The sequence below is a fragment of the Nyctibius grandis genome, chromosome 1 (assembly GCF_013368605.1).
Source record: "Nyctibius grandis isolate bNycGra1 chromosome 1, bNycGra1.pri, whole genome shotgun sequence".
Classification (NCBI taxonomy): Eukaryota; Metazoa; Chordata; class Aves; order Nyctibiiformes; family Nyctibiidae; genus Nyctibius; species Nyctibius grandis.
In genome coordinates this window covers 20,534,771-20,557,900 of record NC_090658.1, presented here as the reverse complement: position 1 = coordinate 20,557,900, position 23,130 = coordinate 20,534,771, and the positions used below count along the sequence as shown (strand labels likewise).

The following is a 23,130-nucleotide window of genomic DNA, read 5'->3' as shown; positions in this document are numbered from 1 at the left end:
ATGAAGATGGAGGAAGGTAGTTCACAAGGTTTTGGCAGTGTATGGAGCAATCTATTTGGTATCTTTGTTTTAAATGTATGGGATGCATATATAAAGGCACTACAATATCCTCCATTCCAGCACAGCAGATATAGTCACAGATTATTCCTTTTGGCTTTGTACAATTTACCTCTGTTTCACACTGAATGGTTTTTATGTTCCTAATCGATAAATTAGCTCAGTCATTTTAGTTGCAAATCCTTCTGTAAGGTTAACTACTATGAGAGACAACAAATATTCCAGCGTGCAGCATCGTGTAGCACTGAATAATGTTTGCAGCTGGCACAGCCCAAACTAAGAGTTTCTATGGAGTATTTTTTTAGTTTATGATGGAAATCTATCCGTATCTATAGAAACTCTGACCATCTGCACACGAATGTGAATTCCATAACTTCCTCAGTATTTTTATTAGAAAAACTGCAGAGTATTTACAGTTTAAGGGCAAAGCAATCACTGTTAAGAGCTTCCCCTCTTGCACTTCGGACACCGAGAGAGCAAATACTAGTTAGGGAATACCAAGAACTAGCGGTGCAGTGAACCACAATAGTTGCATGCAACAAAACCCAGATACATTCTGCATGGCCTGCGGAAACATTACATATAGCATAACTGTGGTTTTAGCCCTGAGTTAAAACGACATAGAGCATGCGGATTTTGCAAAATTGAAAGAAAAACAAACAATAAGTCATTTACCTTCCACATCAAGGCACCTAGGTGGGCTATCTGACCAGATAAGGTTATACATGCACTCAAGGAACTCTGCCCCTTCTAGTTTATATCCAGGAAAGCATTGATAATACACCACTGTTCCTACGGGGAAGGAGGACTTGAACTCAGATATGTTAATGTAACTATGAGGAAGAACCAGTGGCCTCAGGCAACCTGCAAATTAAGAAGAGGAAGGTATCTTTTATTATAAGGTGCTTATCTCAATCATCTTAACACATCTTGGTTATCATTCCTAAACGGAGGAGTGCGATATTTTTCATCTTCTCTACTATGAATGGCATGCCTGCATGATCTCCCTCAGATACACATGCCTCATTATCCTGTTTCAAACCCTTTTATTGTTTAGCCCACACGCTTTTCTAGCGTGGGATTCACTCTCAGCAAATCCAGGAAAGGTTTACTGAAAATGACAGCATTTTGTTTCACAAACATTCACTGGTTTAGCAGATGGCAATTTCTTTTTGAGGTAGAATCTTTAATAAATAAAGATTGTCATTTATATAAACCATGAGTTTTATTCCTCCTCTTAAAACTGACAGGCGTGTAAATCATCTTTAATATTAAAACTGCTCCTGTGACAAAGTGCACACAACTGTAAAAGATTTGCAGACAGAATTAATGATTTTGAAATTCCAGTTTGAGAAGGTCTAAAGGGATGAGACTTCGTATGAGCAGTCCCATGATAAACAGTGAACAAGGTCTCAGATTAGGTTACCAAAAAGTTAAAGTACCTGTTATCACCAGAAATTGTAAATGTAGTCAGAGACTACGTTCTACTTCTGGAATTACTTCTGAGGGATTTGTACCACAGATGGTACTGAGCTGTGACAGGTAAATGGTCAACAACCGTATTTGGTGCAAGAAAGAGCAGTGAATTTAATAGATGACACGACTTTATAATGTGTCATTCACATACTTTCAGAGTCTGTTTTGAGCTCGTATTTAGATAAGAGTATGTACTAGCGAAAAAAAACCTGTTCCTCATGGCCTTAAAAATGACCCTCTGGGTAATACTTAATACTGTTGTTTTTTATTGTGCAGTAATGTGGAGCAAAGATGATTAGTAATCAGGGAATGAAAAGCAATATTATAAAGTTATGAGACTAATAGGAGCTGCATTATGGCAATCCACAAATAGGTCTCTTGCCACTACTAGGAATTTGTGAAGGGTGTTCATAGGACTCTCATAATTTTAAGCCCGAGGGGGAAATTAAAATCAGTCTGAGAACTTCTTGTAAGATCACAGAATCACAGAATCACAGAATCAACCAGGTTGGAAGAGACCTCAGGGATCATCGAGTCCAACTGTTGCCCTGACACCACCCTGTCAACTAGACCATGGCACTAAGTGCCATGTCCAGTCTTTTCTTAAACACATCCAGAGATGGTGACTCCACCACCTCCCTGGGCAGCCCATTCCAATGTCTAATAACCCTTTCTGAAAAGAAATTCTTCCTAATGTCCAACCTGAACCTCCCCTGGCGAAGCTTGAGGCTGTGTCCTCTTGTCCTATCGCTAGTTGCCCGGGAGAAGAGGCCAACTCCCACTTCACTACAACCTCCCTTCAGGTAGTTATAGACTGCAATAAGGTCACCTCTGAGCCTCCTGAGATACTGGCATCGAAAAGAAAAGATATAGGCAGCACTTCAAGTGGTTATTTCCTCGCAATGGTCTTTTGAGGGAAAGGGACGAAAGCAAAAGAAAACAACAGAAAAAGCTTGAAAGCGTTTTCAGTGCACTGTACTACCAGAGCAGTGGGTTTGATAGCTGTTTTACTAGCTGGTTATCTCCCTGCTCAAATAAAGCTTCAAGCATCCTATCTATGGGCTACTGCTCGTACCCGTCATCAAGTATGCCCCACACATAACACAGCAGTTCCTGCAAACTGAGCAGCCGTCTGAGCAGGACGATATAAGCAGCCTCCAGTGGGACAGAAAGGGAGAGCACAGACTGCCCAAGCAAGACCAAGCTTACTCTCCTCTGAACTGTATCATGGAAAATTTTGTCCTGCTGGCTCAGAATTTTAATGCTCATTGAGAGCAGGACAGAGATTTACTTGAATTTGCATGAGAGCCAAGTGTTTGTGAACATCCCTAGTTCTCCAAACACCTCAAGGTGCTTGAAAACTTCATTTTGATATTTTTTTGCTAAGTAATTCACATCATTCCAGATCAGTAATTATCATTACTATCTCATGGCAAAAGTAGTTTGAGGTTGGATTCTTATACACTCTACAATCCTTTCCCGCTGCTCTGCCAGAAAGAAGGTATCTTAGTGTCATGAGACTCCCCTGCCTGTTGTAATCAAACGGCTATAGAAATGTAATTGACAACCTACCTAGTGCAAGTAGACAAGTGCCTTTGATATTATTAGTGCTTGACATAGCAAAAAGAAAATTCTGGAGTGCATTTTGGAACAGGTTTATAGAATTTGGCAAAATATGGCAGATATTTGAATCTGAATTTCCTGTTCTCTACCCGTTTGGTAGTACAGCGCTTTGCCCTTGTACAATTGATTTCATAACTTTTATTAGCACTGCTTTTGTTTTTAAAGCAGTTAATATTGCATATTGGGTAGCAGCAATTGATTGTATTTCATAGTATAAACACAGCAACGGAAGAAAGTAACAAGCCAAGGGGTACTTGGGGTACTTTTGCTTACCCAGTTAACACTGGCTCTCACAAAATTTCCACCTGGATCTTTGGGAATACAGTACCTACGAATTAATCTTACGAGCATTCATCTCACCTAACTGCCAGAGTCTTAATCTACCTTAATTAGATGTGAGGTGCACCCACTCCCAAAACTGGGCTGTAAACTTCATACTGCCACACACCATGCCATTGCTGGTAAGATACCCCAAAACTACTGCCCACTTTTTTATGGGTTTGTGATAACTCCCCTTTTCTGTTGGCCCTCTTCCGATACACTGAGCTAGCCCTGTAATGTGCCTAAACTTCTACATGCCTGTACCATAGCCTACGACTAGACCTTGAGACACAGTTAGATGTGCCGCAAACTGAGGGTCCTAGCCGTGGAGACCCATACAAACTAAGCTCCTGTAACTTCGGACTCTGGCGCCCATCAATCTATCTCATCACTTTACAGCAAGACCTGACTTTCATGTCACCCTGCCACTGTCAATCCTAAGTGTACCAGCTTCCCTGCCTGCCCTGACTCTGCAAATTGATGTGACGGCCTAAGTGCCTACAGAGAACTGTCAGCTTTAGGAGATGACAGATGGGTTTGAGGAAGGTTAATACTAACCCAGTCTTCACCTTAGCACAGACAGTTAAAAGCTCTTGATGCTGTTCAGCTGGTCAAGCTTGTTACCAAGATGTGAATTGGTTAAAACCAAGTCAATTGTCACAACACACATGTGTTAGAAACGTAAAGGTAATAGCAGCCCAGGGTCATTGAATTTCCATTCACTAAAGCTGGCTCACCCCCAGCCATTTCTCGCAATGTAAGAGAAGCTGGGATCCCATGCTACTCATACTATTAGTTTGTTTTTTCTGGACAAAATCATTCCTGTGCACACCTTGAATTTTCAGTCAATACCTATGGATTTAATGGACTGTGAAGCTGGTTAACAGATCTGCTGAAAACTCCGACAGAAGAACAGGTTCCAGCTTCTCTCCTCTACCCCTGCCCACTGCACAAGGCAAAGAAAGGTAAATTGCAGTCAGAAGCTTAAATCTTCCCAAAAATTAATTGTTGCAAACATGTCAGTTGCCCATTAGATCTTTTGCTGAACTTCTGGCTGATTTAACCCTGATTTTTTTTTTTAAATGCAACTGATCTGTGTCACACTTTAGACTAGTAAACAAAAAGCAATATTTAAAGTAGTATTTCAAGTATGAATATGTTCAGAAAGTGGCATATTCTTTCCTGCAGTGAGCAATGGGGAAGAGAAATCAAAAAATCTTAGCAGCAGCACTATTCAAATACTGTACAGTGGGACTTATCAGATCACTGACATCCTTACAACTGTAGAAAAAAATATTGGCAAACTATCATACGGTGCATGAGCTATAAAACAGGATGTGCTGGTGTACTAAACCTTGACAAATGGGCAGATTATCCCATGTTCCATCGTCTTGACATATTGAAACCATGTTGTCTAAGTCAGGGTAACGGATCTGGAATCCTTCATGACAGCTGATTATTAACTTATCGCCAGTCCTGTATGTCTTGTTATGAATCTCTGCATCTTCAACATGTGGAACAAGGCAATCTGTGACTTCATGAAAACAAAAAAAATAGTAACTTAATTAAAAAAAACATGGCTAGCTTCAATAATCAAGCTCTTAAGCAAAAGTTATCAGTTAATGTAAGTGCTCTGCTTAAACTGTTTGGAAAATACATGCATTTCAGTAAATATGTCCTTTCCCCAGTTAACCATTGGTTAGAAAGTCTATAGCACTGTAGTAGAAGCTGATGTGCTACAATAAGGGATCATTCCCCCAGACTTTTCTAAACAAACAAAATTAAGAGCATTTAGGAAGACTGTTTTTTAACTATGTCCTTCTATTCATTGCGTGTGCAAATTACACCACACATTCTGACTATTCCCAAGTCCCATGTGAAGGCAGACTCTTTGACAGCACTAAGGACAGGACAAAAAAAAGATAAAATACAGATATGGCATGAGGAACACAGAAAAACTGCAGTTTTAGCAGAGAGACAGATGAAAATCAGGTACATTTACAAGGGTTTATCCAGCTCCATTCCACAGAGTTCGTTACGAGAATGTCTTCACTTTAATCTCATTGATTTTGTTTTAAATCAGAAAATTTTATGTGCTTGAATTCATCTGCCTTTAGAATGAGGGATTTTTACGGCACTGAGCACCATCTCCAGTGCTTGTAAAAGACTCTCATGAAGGGAAATGACTGCAAACATCTAGTGATACACAGGCATGGGCTCCATTACCTGTCTGTGATATGTGTATCGGACAGTCTTATATCTCACTGTATATACCAGTGCCAAAGACACCAAAATATAAACTAAAACCCAGAAGACTATAAAATGAAAGATGTGGAAAGTGGAAGGAAAGGGTGAGGCAGGGTAAAAAAAAAACCCTGTGCTAATACTGAATAATTAAGAGACAAGGCAAGAGGATGTGAAAGAACAGTCCAGGTGACTCAAAGTTCATCCTCCTCATTAATGCAAAGTGAGATTAAACAGAAGAGAGGAAAAGATTAAATTTTGGGAAAATATAATCAAACATATCTGTTTGTCTGACAGCAGGCAATCCATGACAGACATGGTGATAAAAGTCTTCAGGCATCAAAACCCACAAGGTATTTCAAATAAAAGCAAGAACAGTGAAAATATTATGAGCCTGTTTTATGCTGTTTTTTTTCCAACACTTCTACCACAAGAGACAATTATCTTCATTTAGGAATGCAATATTTATTAAAAAAAAGGAAGTTTCAGATGTCCCTTGAGACTTGCATAAAAGTTTCTGCCATTTTCATGAGTTATTCTTGCTAAAGAGGAAGAAGGAACTCTAAATTTGTATTTAGCAATTGTGAGCATGCACAGAGTAAAGCAAGATGAACTGCCATTTAGCATAGCACACACAAACTACTAAGAGCAAATATATTTTATAATGTATTTATTTATTTAGGCAAACTAGGGGATTTATTATTCTGAGACTCCATCACTAAATTTTACTAATATGAAGTGTTGAAACATATTTTCCTTTGTAACTTCCCATTATAGGGATGTTTCCTAAAATACATTGTACTTAGCTAACTTTTAGTATGGGGCCTGGACATATTATTAGTCAAAAATTCTCCCATTTCTCTTGTTCCTTTTAGCTCCTTGGCTGCTGCTGCAGGTACCTTCTGCTGCCTGTAACAGGAAGGGCTGGCAGCCTGCCAGGCGGTGTGAGAACCTGCAGCAAGACGTTTTATCAGAATTTATTAATTTATAAATGCCTGGGAGAATGCTTACCCTAACAGAAGGTTAAAAAATGCACTGGGCTGAGGATGTAGACATCACCTTCAAAGACTGGACAATTCTCTCTCACTCTCTCTCTCTAGCAAGTTAATCAGCAGAGGAGACAGCAGAGGATGCCCCATAGGAAATGCCTGATGCTAAGCCGTGAATGCTGTCACGAAGAGACTGCCCTGGGCAACCCCCGAGGATGGGGTGAGATAGATGGGGATCCTGCTCCGCGGCCATGCAGGAGGAGGTTGGAGATGGATGCCAGGAGATAACATCACTGAACAGCTCACTCTCTTGGCATAACACCTTTCTGTTGCTATACAAATAAAAGAGGTGTGTATACGTACACTGCAGTAAAATATGAGATTTCACTTTCAAAGTCGGGGAAATTGATTCTGTAACAATGATATATTACAGCGACTTCATCCCCATTATTCCAAGTAACAGCTATAGATCGAATCATTTTAATTGGCAGATGTCGGCAGAGAACAGTGACAAGCTGCTCACTATACCCTTCTTCGCCTGCGATGTCCTGGTTGATTTTGATAACAGGCCTATTACATGCCCTGGCAAAACACGAGACCAATGGACCACGGTATCACAGCTCTTTTTCCTGATGCCTCACAAGCAACTGCTTTCCCACTGGCTGAATTTGTATTGTTTAGCACTGAAGTCAGGCATGAATTGCAGTAGCCACCTCTCCACAAACAACTGGATTAGCTGACATAAATTCTGCTTGAAAAAGCTGAGAATAAGTGACTGGATTTTAAAATGTCCTGTCCTAGAAAATAAACTGCTTTATTCGAAGTACTTTTCAGCAAATCCGTGGAAGCTGCTAAACCATTTAAGGGAATACATGGTCTTTAACCAGCATCAAACAGCAATGGCTATGACTTACACTCCTTTCCGGCAGTTTTAAATGATCTGCTTTATCTACCATGTGAATATTAAAACAGGCCAGCCAAAAGAACGCCCAGATTAGGAACACATTTCTTATCTTGCAGAGGCACAAAGAGGTGGGGTGCAGCCAGCAGGCCCAACAGCCTGCCAAGTGCAAGGGCTCATCTTGACCTAACTTTCATGAAGATGCAGCTTTGTACATGAGGAGTTCTTGGCTTTAGCAAACCAAGTGTGTCCCCCATCACAGGCAGACTGGTCTGAAGAGTAAAATTTGTTAAATGCTATAGTTATAGTGCTTTAGTTTATGTGCAAAGCATGCATCATCTCTCAGAACTGTTTCTTCCAGCCCACGGGGAAGGAGGACCACCCTCCCTCCTCCCAAGAGCACCTGGACCATAAAGGCAAATCAGAAGGAAGGCATGACCTGAACACTATGGACACAGCCACACCGTCCATGGGTACCAGCTGGCTTGGCATGGCTTGTGTCTACTGCAGGTGAACTCTTACCCTCCAAAAATTGTCACTGGCCCATGCTAATCCAGAAGGTGCTTGTAGGTATTGCTTGGGAAGTACTACTTGACATGGGCCAAAACCATGTCAGGGACCTTTCTAACACTGTAACAGTATGTGCAATTGAAGAATAGTGCACTGGCCCATGCTCTGGCACTGTTTTGTTTGCTAGTCGGTATGTAAACTCAAATGCAGAGGTCCAGTGCTCCTATGTATCTCACTGTGGAGTGGTCTCTGAATTACCTGTGACTACATCTAGCCACAACATTGGCAGGCTGGAACGGAGAGGAACATGGAGAAAGGATGAAAGGAACATCATGAAGAATGGCTTGAATGCAGGGGCAGCTCATCTGGACGCTGTGCTCTTGTAAGTAAACATTTAAGATTGATATGGTCTTTTTTTTTACTAATGTTAAATCCATAGTACTGTGTTAGTAGGATAGTTCTTCAGATAGCAAACACAGTATTTCAGTGCATATTAAGTAACACCTTCTCTTTATTGTCTTTGCTTGTATCACAACAGTGCACAGAGACTTTACCTAACATCAGTGGCCATTGTGCTAAGCACAGGTTACAAACATCATATCGTGCTTGGAACCAGGCTTAAGGATCAACAAACACTGGGCAAGACAGATAAGAGATGGAGAAATAAAAATATTTCAGTCATCTCACACGTCCAGGGACAAAGGCAAAGAGAAATGAGTGCTACATGTCATACAGGAGAACTGTAGCCAAACTATGTACTAGTCCACTACTTTTACTGCAGGTTTATCATCCCTGTCACTGGGAGAATGAGGCACTGAGGACATCTCAAAGGCGTCTGCCTGCAGAAGCAGTAGAAGAGAAGGGTACAGCTCTTCGCTTGGTTGCCATCCCCATGTACACTGTAAATTTAGATTCAATCTCATAGGAAAGAGCTAGCATTTGTTCCAAGTAGGGCAACAGTCTCAGCAGCCACATTATCACAGCGGGAGAAGATTAGATTAAAGTGTGAACAACATGACGTATTGCTCTTAAACAGTAAATACAGAATTCCTACCTTAGAGCTTTGGTATTTATGTGCATAACCATATTAGAATTGATGGAAGTTACAGTCACAACATGCTGTAGATCAACATGAGAACATAACTCTAAGCACACAGATTTTTGACAGGGCATTTATTGGGCACCTAGTCATGCAACTTCATTCTCATACTGACACTTAAAATCTCCTGCCTCTTAACGAGAAATGACAGACCTATAAAACCAAATTGATAGTGTGAAGACCTCCAAGTGAATGTATTAGTTTCAAAATCAATTACATTCTGAAACGGGTTGCTTTCCTTCCTTTAGTAAATAGCATTCATTTGTGATTAGAGATTGTTCTAGTATACACATAACGACAATTAAATGTACATAACATATAGACATAAAATTATATGTAACCATCTTTAGTTGAATCCAAACTTCTGAGATTAACTTAAAATGAACTGCAGTATTGAGTGTTTTTACTGTTCAAGCTCAACTGGCAATATCTGACATTGACATATACTTGGATGAGAGGAATGTATAGCATACAATAGCAAACATGGCACTCAACCCCTGCCTTAAATGAGTAAATGAAATATAAATTTAATTTTGCCTTGTGATAGCTAATGATGAATGGTAAAACATTAACTTACTTCTCCAGTAGTTTCTACAAATTTCAAATTTATTTTTATATATCATCACAGAATTCCTGCAATGAAGGCTTTTATGTATGTCATTAGACAGCTGAGAATTACAAACCCTGCTTATAATTCCTCCTTAACTGCTCTCCAGATGTGACACGTTCCTACACTACCCACCTCCCTGTTGTGCTCCTCTCTCATGATTCCGCCCCCAGTACACAAAGGGATCACTCTAAAAAGCACTTAAGCAAATGATGAGGCCTCATGGATCACCAGTGAACCTTTGCTAGGTGTTTCTTCTGAATCAGTGGTTGTATTGTGCATTGGAAAGAAGTATTAATTCTGTCATCTATTTTTTTTTCCTATTGCTAAACCCTAGGACTGTTTTAATAATACTTGAGGTATTATTATTCCGTTAATCAGGAAAGTACTTAAGCACTTGCTTCACTAAATCCTAAATCAGGGTCCTACTCTTCAGTCCAAATAATAAAAAGCATTTTTGCGTATGCCTAATTTTGAACACAGAACTTTAACAAGACTAATCACATAATTACAGTTATGATCAAGCTTAAGTGCTTTACTTGATCAGAGTATTGGCTTGCAATCCTTTTAAGTGCTCTGCACTGTAAAGTAATGATTATCTCTCAAGCAACCATTGTTACATCATCCATCACATTCTCATCTTCCAATTTCTTTCTTTTTAAAAAACACCCAGCTCAAGTTGATCACACTGACATCAGTGGCAGTTTTGCTGTTGATGGCATTGTGATCAGAAGCTTCCTCCACAGATTTCCACTGGACTGGAGGGGCTTGGGAAGAGGTTTGAATATTCAATAAAACATGTTAATGCTTATTTTAACAACTGCAGTGGATGATACAGATACTATTTCAAAGATGCACATCAAATTCCTAGAAGCTACCTGCAGTGGTTACGAAAACAGATTTTCCAAGCATTACAGCTTTTTCTGGTAGTTCGAATACCCAGTTTAGACATATGCTGCTGTCACTCTACATGTTTTTTTTCTTAAATAACCATGAGATGAAAGACAAGGGCATTTATGAAAGGTGGTTGTAACAGAAGAGGAAGTGAATTTCATACATACATCATTTTAAAGGCATCAGGTTGTTTCTCTGAAGCTGCCCCATGCCATCATTATGACCAGGTGTTATTGTCCTCCCATGGCCTTGATGTTCTACATGTCAGCTGTCACCTCAGTGCATTCCCTGAGACAGGTCAAGACTGTGTCCCTCACGGCTCTGTAGCCTGTGGCCTCACACATGTCCAGGAGTCCATACTTTACCAAGACCTCCCCTGCCAACAGGGCAGCTTCCTGAAAGACCATGGACTACTGACCAGCTGCCTCTGGCTACTCTCTCCAATATTTCATGCACCACCTTCACACAGACCACTGTTTAGGGTTGTTCCCTTCACATGAATCTCCTGAGCATGGTCCTCCCAGGCCTGGCTTGCTCCTGTTGTGGCACATCCTGTCATGCATCCCTGTTCTGGCACAGGATTCTCACACCCACCCACCCAGCAGCATAAACAAGTACTTGCAGTTTTTATACATGCTGAGTGATTCATGATCCCATGTGGTGTGTTTATGAGCCACATAAGTCTTCGACTACTTTTGAATGAAGCCCATATATTTATCTGATTTTTAAATGATGGAAGGCATTCTGAAATAGAATTTATCTTGCTCCACCTTGAAGACAACGAGGCAATGGCTAATGACTCCAGTGGAGAAGTCACAACACTAAAATGTATGCATTTGATTTAACTAACACTTTTCATGTCTGTTGATTTTAATAGCTCTGTTGACCAAAAATAAATTAAAAAAGAGAACAAGTTATAGCTTTAATATCCTTGGTGAAATAAATTGTTTGTACTGCTTGGATGTATTTTTGGCCAAAATTTACATTTATGATATTCAAATTAATCCTGCCTCTATCTATCTCCTAGAAGAAGAAAGTGATTTAACGTCCTAATTATTTAAAACCCAATACAATTTCAAAAATGCAATACGATAAAAATAAATTTGTTTATGCCATAATAGTATGAATTATTTCAAAGTAAACTTCTACTGTGACTTTAAACTTCTACAGTCCAGGCATATTTGATTTTCCTACTTGAATCATGCACATGTCATAACATGTAATTGTTTAAAAATCCTGATTAGCAGCAGCAGTAGCACTGGAAATTCATTATATTTTCCTAGTAAGATATTACAGGAAGGAGTATTAAGTGGACAGCTTTAAAAATCAGTTACAGTTTACTGATACTAGAGGCTGTTTTTTCTCTCTGCATCAATTTGTAACTAGGTAAAAGGAGAAGTGTATTATCTTTTTTCCTTCAGATTTCTTTCTGTCCCTTTCAACACGTGCACACACGCACACACAGCCTCTCACGGTATAAATTTAACTGACAAATGGGGATTATAGATGGGATGGATGCAAAACTAAAGTATGTGTCAAATAAGATACAGTGAAATGGATGCCAGTCTGTTGTGTTTGCTGAGACACACGAACGTGGTACACAGACAAGTGAGAAGAACTGACACGGGTGAAGTGCTTTAAGAAAACTGACTTACCTTCTTGTAGGCACACAGGTTGATCACTTGGTTTCCAGCTCAGGGAGCCATTAAAGTGTCTCACACAAAGTTTTTTTGAAGTACCATTAAGCCTGTATCCTTCTTGGCAATGAAACCGGACCACCACACTTTCAAAGAAAACACCTGCACCGGGTGTCTTGTATCCATGTTCAGGAGCTCCAGGATCAGCACAAGCATGTAGGTCATCAAACCCTATGTCAGACAAAGATACAATCAAACTGTGTTCATTTATTCCTCATGCAGCCATAGTCGTGCTTCTTCTAGGTTTTTCCATTTGACATTTAATTTTCACTGGGGCCTCACACCATCCATTAATGAACACTAGCAACCCTACTTGAGTACCGGGTACTCCAGCCTCAGGAGAGGACGAACCTCCAGCTACAGCAGAAATACTCAGGTGACAGAAATACTCGCACCTTGTCGTGCAGCTACTGAGGAGGCAAAGTCAACCACACTCCTCAGTAGCTGACCTGTATAAAAATAAAGCGCTTGACCCAACCTACCTGTGGGGATTGCACAGTAATGTATCTGTAATTACTCTTGGGGACTATGGGATTTTGGAGGTCTTGTACAGTCACTGGAAAGAATAATAATGCATCAGAAGCTGAGAGGAAGAGGAAATAGAGAAAAGGGCATGAAGCCTGACTGCCATCCAAAGACACAGTAACTAAAACAGAAGATGAGCTGCTAGGTACAGGGAGGTTATGAGCTGGGTGGGAGCTCTACCACAGGGAAAAGGGACACTGGATGTGTGTCTTTTGGATGTATGTGATCCCCCTATCACATTGGCTTGGTGGCCCTATCAAATTCTTAAAACGCTGTTATGAGAGCACTGTATTACTGCATTGATGCCAGAAGGGCGTTTGTAAAGCCCTTTACTTCCACAAAATTAACTGTAAAATAACAATAAAAACCCAACAGTTGCAATCATAAAATGGGACTGTTTATCACTTTATCAAACTCATTTCAATGTCATTTGCATAAACTGAAGCTTTTTTTTTTACTGCAAAGCAACAAAGGTTTAGTGCAGCACTGAACAAGTACTGCATACTGAAAGAGCAAATAGCTTTGCAACAGGAACAGCAAGGGGGCAATTAATGCTGGTGGGAGGGATGCCTGGAAAATTTGAAAATCATCGCATTGTGGCTTTAATGTTTTGAGTTTAAAAGAATAGTATCAGAGAGCCTCAGCTACTGCCTGCATGATAAGCATGAAGTGCCTCCATGGTACAGTCAGAGAGAAGGAAGACATTACAGTAGAAGACTTTTCAAAATAAATCTCCGTTTCCCGAGGCCAAATCATTCCCTCCACTGAAGGGCTCAGTGTGACGCTGTGGCAGCCAAACGGAGAGCAATGAAGGTGGCAAAGGGCTCTTGCATTTGACCAGCTGAAGGCTGCCAGCGGAGAACAGAAGCACACGCCGAGGCACTGTGTTTTATGTCCAATTACCAGCCCCTGCTAGCAGAGGCAGGGCACACCGTGGGGTCACCAGAGAGGATTGCATTTTCCTCACTCCATACACGGCTGATTTTATGTGAGTCCAGGTCACTGAACTCCCCCACCAAGCTACAATTTCCAGGAGGTGACCTGATGGTCAGAACCCAGCCCGAATAACTACGTGCCATGCGTGCCAGAGAGAGCCATCACCTACACCCAGCCTCTGCCCCTCTGCAGTGCTCCAATACCCGCCGCACTTCACCTAAAGAGATTTCATTATTGTCCCCTCTCCTTGCACTGCTGAAGCAGCACAAAAGCAGCAGCACATCTACTCTTACTCCTCTGTCCAGTGAAGTTTATTGTGAGAACTGAAGGGCCAGTGCAGTAGCCAAGTCAAACAAATCTCTGAACTTCACACCCGCTCATCTCCCACATGGCTCAAGATCTCCAGTGCAAATTGCCCAAGACTATCATTTGCTGACGTGACGAACAAGGAGAAATACAGTCATTATGTTCATGGGATTACACACTGTAGGCAATAGTTAATAATAGAGAAGGGCTGTCCATTTTTACTGGAGATTAAAAAGAAGCTTCTCATGCTTCAGGCAGCAAACCCACAACCTTCAATAAAGTCAGTGATGAACTTAATTATTTTCCATTAAACCAAGGGATAACATGACTTTTAGCTCAATTTTGTTATGTCGGTAATCTCAGAATTTGCGGTCAGGCAAGGAATATTATAACCCACCTTGAAATATGTCTCCTTTCTTACTAGCTGCATCAGGGAAAAGTACACAGCTGCCTATTACTATGCCTCTGCAACAACAGAAAAAAGAAAGGTGCTGAGGTCACATACAATTTGCCTGGTAAAAAATGAGCCAAGATAATTTCTCAGTTTTCATTAAGTCAACTACACAAAGTTAGAGCTTTTGGGACTGTCAGCACAAAACCCAACACAGAAGGCAAGAATGTTTTTTTCCCTGGTGCAGCCTAATTCTGTGACCCTACTGCCACTTTTCTGGTGACCTTTCACAAGCAACGATTTTCGTTCCTCCTAGGGATTGTTTTGCAGTAAGTTAGACTCTTAAGTTCTTTTTTTTCGAGTGCAGTTTGTGAGCAGACAAACCTATCCCCAAGGGGAATTCCCAAGAAGGAACTGGAACACGAATGGAAAAATTGAATTACGTACCCTCTAGTTTCTACAAAGCCAGTAGCCAGCTGTTATTCAGCTACTGAGTAAGGGATGACACATGGAATCAGCACAGGATCACTGCTTCCATGCATCATTTCCATTGCTTCTTCCTGAAGCAAGGAAGAAGGAAAAAGCCTCAGGGAACAGCCGGTTAAGCAGAGTACACATGCAATACGGTAACTTCTCATAGTAAGATCATAAAGGCAAAGCAAACAAAAGCCTAGCCCCATCTTTTCTCCATCAATATCAACAGTGGACTTACTTAGCCCAAATCTTAGTCCTGCTAAAATCAGTGGAAGTCACTTGTATGGCAAGCTTCTTTTTGAAGATGTATATGATCCAGGCACAAAGCAGTGAAGCCAGCGCTGTGCCACCTCTTCCTATGCTTTGACTGAGAAGAAGGCAAGGACATGTGCAAGGGAGGTATAGCGAGGCTGGCCACTGTGCTGAGGATCTCCCAGTGCACAGAGGGCACCACAGGTGTTTTGAAGGGGCCACTACAATCTAGAGAAGCCAGGAACTGCTCTGATTTTCACCAGGATTGCTCCTCTCTTGCACAAGAGGTGTGCTGAGTATTTCAACAACTTACTTAGCTGACAGCTAAGTCCACCAGTCTTTTCCAATTTAAGTATGAAACTTCTGGTACAATATTCAAGAACAACAATGCTGAAACATCCCTGAGAATTGCCATCTTGTAGTTGTCCTTAATGATATCAGACTTGGACTCTTTACATAATAATCCTTTTCATATAATCTCATCTAGTTAAGCTCCACCCTATCAAAAATGAATAAATGCATGTCTTCAATGAAATACAGCTTGGTAAATTGTCTTTGTTTTTTCTCACAACCTTTAGTTTCTTTTATTTTTCAAAGCTATGCATTTAAGAGCAGCTACTCAAAGTTGTGATATAGTATTTTTATAATGGCAGGAGTAACCTCACATTATAGACGGGACATCTTCTGCTTTGGTCTCTTTAGAACCTGATGAAACAAGCCAAAACAGTTTTCAGCCAGAGCCACAAGACAGGTCTTCGGAAAGAACCATAAAAGTTACATAAATGTGAAAGCCAGTCTTTTGCTTACAATAGAAAGTCATTATCCTGCAGGAAAGAGTATCTCAAATAAGATAGATAAAAAAATCTTAGAACTGCAATGGATTCTGTTTCTTTATAAACCCTTCAATGAGTCTTTGGGGAAAAGAATGAAATTTTACTTTGACTACTGGACTTTTTCTCATGGTTAGAAAGAGGGAGAGGGGAATCATCAGCACCTACCAGTAAAAACTATACAACACACTTGTCAAATAAAGCCGTAAATTTTCATGTTGCCTATATAGTAAAAATTTCATAAGGTCAGCAGCCATCATCATAACCAACACTGCATCACTAGCAGCACCTTTATGGGATGATGTTGTACGACTTTAAATCCCTAAAGTAAAGACTACGTAATTACTGATGGAACTAGCTATTTCAGTAATCAAAATAGCTTAATATTTAGTTTAAGTTGCAGACTTTCTGTATCATGGCACCTTTAAGGGATGTTGTGTAAAATACAATGAACAATAATACCTTCTGATAAGGTTAATGAGCACATAAGGTCATCATCACCAGTAAAACATGCAGCTGATACAGAATATATTTTGGCTGTGGTATTTACCATATTTCTACTGTTGGACCAACAGGAGGTCATCAGAAAATAGCAATGCTCTTAACCTGGATAAAACAAAAACAGTTTATGTGGGCTCCTATTTTACCTAAATTACTTGGTATTGTCAGTCAGATAAAAATGATGTCAAATTAATCAGAAGACTGGAAAATAAGCAATGCCCTCCTTGGGGTGTAAAATGAACCATTATAATTCATTTGAACAGACTATATTTCTAAAATTCTGCATTATATGTTCTCAAACATACAATGATTCATCTCATCCCCAATGAAAAGCTTGAAATATCAGAAGTCAGGGGAAAATTACATATTTGTGATGACAAGAAATCATGATAGCTACAACTGAACTTCAGACATGCCTGAAAAAAGGCAGGAGGAAGAATCCCTCAGTTTTTCTCATCATTCTCTATTTCTCTGCAACGTTTTCTTAGTTTCCTCTTTTGTTTCCCTTGCTTCCGTCTTCCCTCACCTCCGTATCTTACAGCTCCTTGTAAATTCATGGTGCTGGCGAGGTGATTTCTAATCCCGATTTGATGGACTTCTTTGCCTCTGGAACTGCGATATAGCATTTCACTGACATGCTGCTGATGCATGTTAGCTCAGAAATGGCTGCACTCATTCTTGAGTAGAGAGAGACATCACTCTCATTCCAGTTTGTTACATACACACAGTGAAGGAAAAGTGACATATAATGTGTAATAATATAAAAGATATAGAGCATTTTCAGTATTTGTCTTCAGTACGACGGAGAACGGGCTTCTCGTACAGCAACACCTGCATTTGGGTTCACTAAATCAGCAAGTCCTTTCTATCTCAGTTGGTGGTAGAGGAAGGCAGAGGCTTTGCAGCCTGTGGCAGGACCAGACTGCCTGCATGCGCATTTTATAAGGAGTCTGTAAACACTGCAGGAGCAGGTTATCTCAGGCCAGCTCTCAGTAAAAAGCTGTATTAGGACTAAAGCAGAAGGGCCACAAGTGCAAACATGCCAAGGGCTGGCTTGTTTTGTACAAAGGAAAAGTCATTTTCATCCCTTTAAGAGTTTCTGCCCTGTTTCTGTGAAAGCCACGCAGGCACAGCATTTTGTGCCTTTGGCTGTTCATGCTTCCTCACTGTTGATGATGTTAATTGAACTATCCACATACCCCTGTAACAAGAAAAGGAAGGATGTGCTTCGGTTAGCATCTAGCCTTGGAAGTGAAATGAAATTATAAACCTGTAATTTCATTAGTGAAATGCCTGCTAAAATCTAAACTCTCTTTAATCCCTTAAGGGTCACTAATGCTTAAGCTTCCCTGAGACTTCAACAGCTTTGTAAAACCCTGCCCTGTTTAAGTTGTGAATCACAACGTCCCTCGCTATCCTTGCAGAACATACTCACAGTGCTGTTGGATATCCCTCCTCACTTGGCTGAGCCTTATCCAGGGCAGCCTAACAAGCCACTGGAAGAAAGGGATAAGTTCAAATGACTTTGTAGGAGAAACAGAACAGCAAATAAGACCTCCAGGGGGTAGGTACTTTGCTTAAGCCACAAGCTGATCTATAAAATCAAGAACACCATTAAGCTTCATTCTCCTTTATATAACCCAAGAGTGTCATAGCAGAAAAATAAGAAAATCAGTGTGTAATGCAGTGCACGAGCACCAAAACCACCCATCTGCAATAAAAAATGAACACACAAGCCCTGCACGGAGGGCAACAGGCTCCAAGACAGGCAGCTGATCATTCAAAAGGCTGAAAGGTTGCCTCATTTGCAATTCCCCATTTTTCTTATCTTTCCATTTCATGCCCTCTTCTCCCCCAACCTTGGCCTCCCCCCTGTGTTCTCCATCCTTCTTCACCCCAAGCCAACTCAAGACCTGCCCTTGCAGCCTCCTTTTAAGACCTCCATGCTTCCAAATCTTGCCCACCGCCATGCTCACCACCTCTCTTTCTCCTCTCATCAATGTGCGCTTAGAAAGGAGCAGTCACTCAGAGATGCTCCTAAGAGCTATGGTCAACTCAACCTTAAAATCCCTACTCAGGCATGACAAGTTCCTCGGCATTTCTGAGCTAAATCAAACTGACATTTCCCTGGAAAGCCTCAGGATTACTGCTCCCTCCAGAGCGGGCATAGGGGAAGGAACGTGAGGAGCCCTAAGCAGGACAAAGCGCCCATGAGGGCAAAAGGGGTCTTCCAGGAGCCACGCTGGAGCTGCTTCTGCCTGGATACCTCACCGGGGAGAGAGGGGGAAAGGCGGCAGTGTCAGCAGGGCAGGTTCAAGGGCCCTGCACAGATGATTGCAGATGTAATAACAGCATCTTTATTTCAGGGGTCGTGCCTCCAGTTAGTGACTCCAATTACCGTTCAACACTCAGGGATGATAGCACTCTCCAGCTGGTGCTTGACCAGTGTCATGCAGCAGGGAACAAGATGAGTTCTCTACCCATGGAGGTGATCACCATTTTTAATTTTGCATGTGAACCTTGATACAGGATGCTTTTATTGCCTTGACATTAGGCTAATGCATGAGGAAAAAACACTTCAAATCACTGGGAAAGGAATATGGTTTAGAATACAATCATCACTTCAGTAAACCCACAGCAAACTAAAAAGATGCATTTGTTTCTTCTCGAAAATGAGTTTCTTCTAATTACTACCTTAAACAGCGCAGGGCTGTCCCTTTAATCATAACATCTCGCAATTAATATAGCTATGTCATCTTTGTAAATAAGCCATTTCATTTATAATGCAAGAAGCACTTGATGCTTCCAGCCTTTTGTAATCCAACAAGTCTGACTGCATAATTTATGAACCCTTATGAATTGTCATATGCTACTGGGTGATTCTCTGAACCTCCCATCACTCAAATGAAAAACAACAGGCAGAAAGTAAATCTGCTGGTGGATCTGCTGACAGAGCTCCATTCTTCTATGTTTTTATTACAGAAAGTTACCGCTATCCTGGGGTATGATTCAGGGTGAATAAAAGCCAATTTATCACACAAGAAATACTACAACCTCCTCCCAGTTCCTAAACATTTAAACTAGATATTTAGTTTTCGAACAAAGCCATTGAAAATGACAACACTTGCACACTGAGGCCTAAACTGAGGCCAGTTCAAATCAAGCATTAGGCAGAAATAACTAAAAACCTGAAGCCAGAGTTTGTTCAGCTTTCTGCAAATATGAGGTGAATATTTTCTTCATTTCCATTTATTCAGCTAGTTCAGCTTAATGACTAGTTCTATTCCAGCTGCAAACTCTACCAGGAATTAAAAAAGTATAAAACTATGTTTTTATTTTCTGTTCTGTGAAAAAGAAGCAGGTGAGAATGAATGACTTCTTCAGTTTCCTTGTTACAGAAAATATTTCACAATTCTAAGTGAATTTTAAAAATAAAATGTGCTTAAGTAAGCTTATTTTAATGCATATTTATTATACTTAAGGTAATTTTAAGTACTTAATACTTTAAAATGATTCTTCTTTAAAATGGTAGTTCCACGCTTCTTATCTGAACCCTGAGTATCTACGAATTCTAATTGCAGACGAACACGCTTTGACATAGATGATGATTTTTTGAAACAATCTAGTTTAAAAAAAAATCAAACTACATCTTTTACCGTAATAAAACCAAGGATGCAGTAAATGCACATTAAGCTCTATATATGCTTCAATAAAAGGGCACATACCTAACACATCCTCCTATTCCTTATGCTGATAAGACACTGTAATAAAGACTATATTTGCCAACATGGGCTTGTTGACTGGTGACCGGTAAGAACCATCAAAAGGAATTAAATATGTACAAATCCAAAATATAAAATATTATTATATCACTTATGCCAAGATTTCCTTTTTACGGATTTAAATGAAGAAGTGAGCTCATTACTTTGATTTAAATCAACCAACCCCACTTATGTTTTCATCTTCATATGTAACATTGTATATATTATATGTCTAAGTATTTCATTAGAGTTGCAATATTGTTGATGTGGGAATCCACCCTTAGGTCACTAAACAGGATTAATAATAACACCGAAAGCTACTAATAAAAAAGTGCCAAATAAAATAAAACTATACTCCCATAATTTCAAGAATGTTATGAGCCTGCTGTGTTTTTTAAAAGCAGTATCTAAGTATTGTTTATCTGTCCCATATTTTTAGCACTCTGGAAAAAATTAATTACTGTTACCAAGAGTTAGTTTAAACATTTTTAGTCTAGACAGGCATCCCTTAGGAAATATAGCAAAAAAACATAAAAAATGAATTATGAGCTAGTTACTATAGTAATTTTTCTTCTAGGCCAATAGCATATAATATTATTCATCATAGCAAATCCAAAGTAATGAAATGTCACACTGTTCGGCAGAGATCCTTGTTTCTATAAGATGCAGGAATCAAATACTCAGAGGTATGAGTTGGGGGTTTGTTATTTATGCTCTAATCAACTACAGACTTCCTGAGATAATGCTATATTTTTATTGCACACAACAGTATGGTAATCCAACTATTTTTGCTTTTCAGCAAAAGAAATTGCTGAAAGAAATTGATTTTATACTTTCCCAAGAACAGGCAGAATTGGATATAGGGACAATCAGGATTAATGTGTGAATATTATAATATTAAACTTTTAAATAAAGTGCACACTAGAGAAGACTGAGAAACAAAGGACTTAAAAAGCTGGTACATACTTAAAGCAGGAGAGCAGACAGACACCGTTTCCATCTTTTGCACTTAATTCCTTATCACAAATCCTGTGATGTTTCTGGATACTCTGACAGCTCTTATGCCCTACAGTGATTTTTCTCTATATGCACCTATCCGTGAAACTGTGACCTTTTCTCTTAGATGGGGACCTCATCTCAGCCATCCATTTTTTATTCACCTTTTCCTCTGTTTATGTTTTGCTTGCTGGTACTTATTTAGTTAGCCTTGCAAAGTTGAGACATTATTGACCTACAGGTCTAGAAGATGTAAAGGAAGATAAGGTGGTTTTGCTGGTTCACCAGGTATGTTCCACATGAGGATGGCCATTGCGCCTTTCACATTTGCTGCAGATCACTCTGCAAAGCACTTCTCAAGTAAAGCTTTTTGAAAGAAAGCAGGTAATATCCACTGGAAAAAAAAAACCCCTGATATTGATTTTGGTCCTAATCTGAACCCGAGGAGAACTTCTGATTTCCTTCTGTACTGAAAAGTGACTTCATGTTCCTACGTTTCACTAGTACTGTTAGTACTAAGCCCAGGTTTTAGTCTGTTGTTTCCCTTCATGAGAACGCATTCACTGAAGAAAAATGAAACAAAGTCGGCTTGTTATTTTCCAAGAATGAGACAAACCCACAAAACGGTATAGAAAGGAAGCACGAATCCAGTTGGGCACAGATAATGAAGCATTGTCATCATACCGAAACACTTGTACTTAAATTATTAATTTAAAATGCTCTGTCCTGTGAGTTATTCTGTCCATACTGAAAAGACTGGAAAAATCAGTAGTAGGTTAAGATGATGCAGAAGCATATTTTTTTGCTTTCTTTTTGACTCATAATTGTGTTCAATTTAATTCCTCAATACAGGGTAAAAACTCCCCTAAAATTTGTTCCGGACACTGTTTAAACAGCTGGTTAGGAGCAGCAGATAATATATAATGGCAGAAATCCTGTTGTGGGGCTGTATCCATTAAAAACCCTCATGTGCCCATTTCCCTGGTGCAGTCCTACCCAAGGACCTCCCAATGGCTGCAAAGCGATGGCAGGCTGCAAGATGCAAAGTCATAGAAGAAATAGTGAGCGAGATGGAAACATTTATAGTTAAAATGTTGTGCCACTACAGAGCTATCATATTTAATCCCCTGAAAAAAAAATCCAGAAAAAAGTCAATGACAAATTTCACTGGCACACTCTCAATTTTTGTGGCATCATAAAAAAAATCACTGGTGTGTAAAGTCCCCTCTGGCCCAGTATTTCCCCCTTCAATCCAATCAGTTTCCTCTTTAGCCAGTTTCTTATCAATTCCACAATTCTTCTATTAGTCCAAATCTTCGCGTACACCTTCCCTGGTGGCAGTTTACTAAAGTCAAGCTAGACGATATCTGCTGCATTTCCCTTCCCTGGGAAACCAGCTGTCGTCTCAGGAGATTAACAGATTAGTCTGACACAATCTTTCTTTAATACATCTGTGCTTTATTTTATATCATACCTCCAAGACATTTAATCTCTCTACCTTAAAAAAATTCTAAAATCTTGTGAATTATTGAAGTGAGAGAACCAAGTCCCTGACTGCCCAGATCATGGGGTTTTCTTTTTTTTTTTTTTTCCCTTTAATCTGTGGGTATTACAGATAGTGTCTTAGGGTACTACTGGAAGTCACTTCCTTTCAGTTATGGATATGGCAGTGAACTTATGCAGAAGAGGAGGAAGCTGAGGACAGAAGAGAAACTGAAGAAACTGGAGCAGGAACAGCAG

General features: G+C 40.0%; 1 protein-coding gene across 1 annotated transcript in view; it reads right to left on the bottom strand.

Annotated features, from left to right (window-relative positions):
• Positions 1–17,283, bottom strand: part of SUSD4 (sushi domain containing 4) — a 35,467-nt gene extending 18,184 nt beyond the window's left edge. Inside the window, exons 1-4 of the mRNA XM_068413177.1 lie at positions 17,160–17,283; positions 12,377–12,589; positions 4,832–5,011; positions 733–921 (exon numbers count right to left, since the gene is read on the bottom strand). Coding sequence (XP_068269278.1) covers positions 733–921; positions 4,832–5,011; positions 12,377–12,589; positions 17,160–17,283 — 706 coding nt within the window. The remainder of the gene's footprint in view (positions 1–732; positions 922–4,831; positions 5,012–12,376; positions 12,590–17,159) is intronic.
• Positions 17,284–23,130: the final 5,847 nt, after the last annotated feature.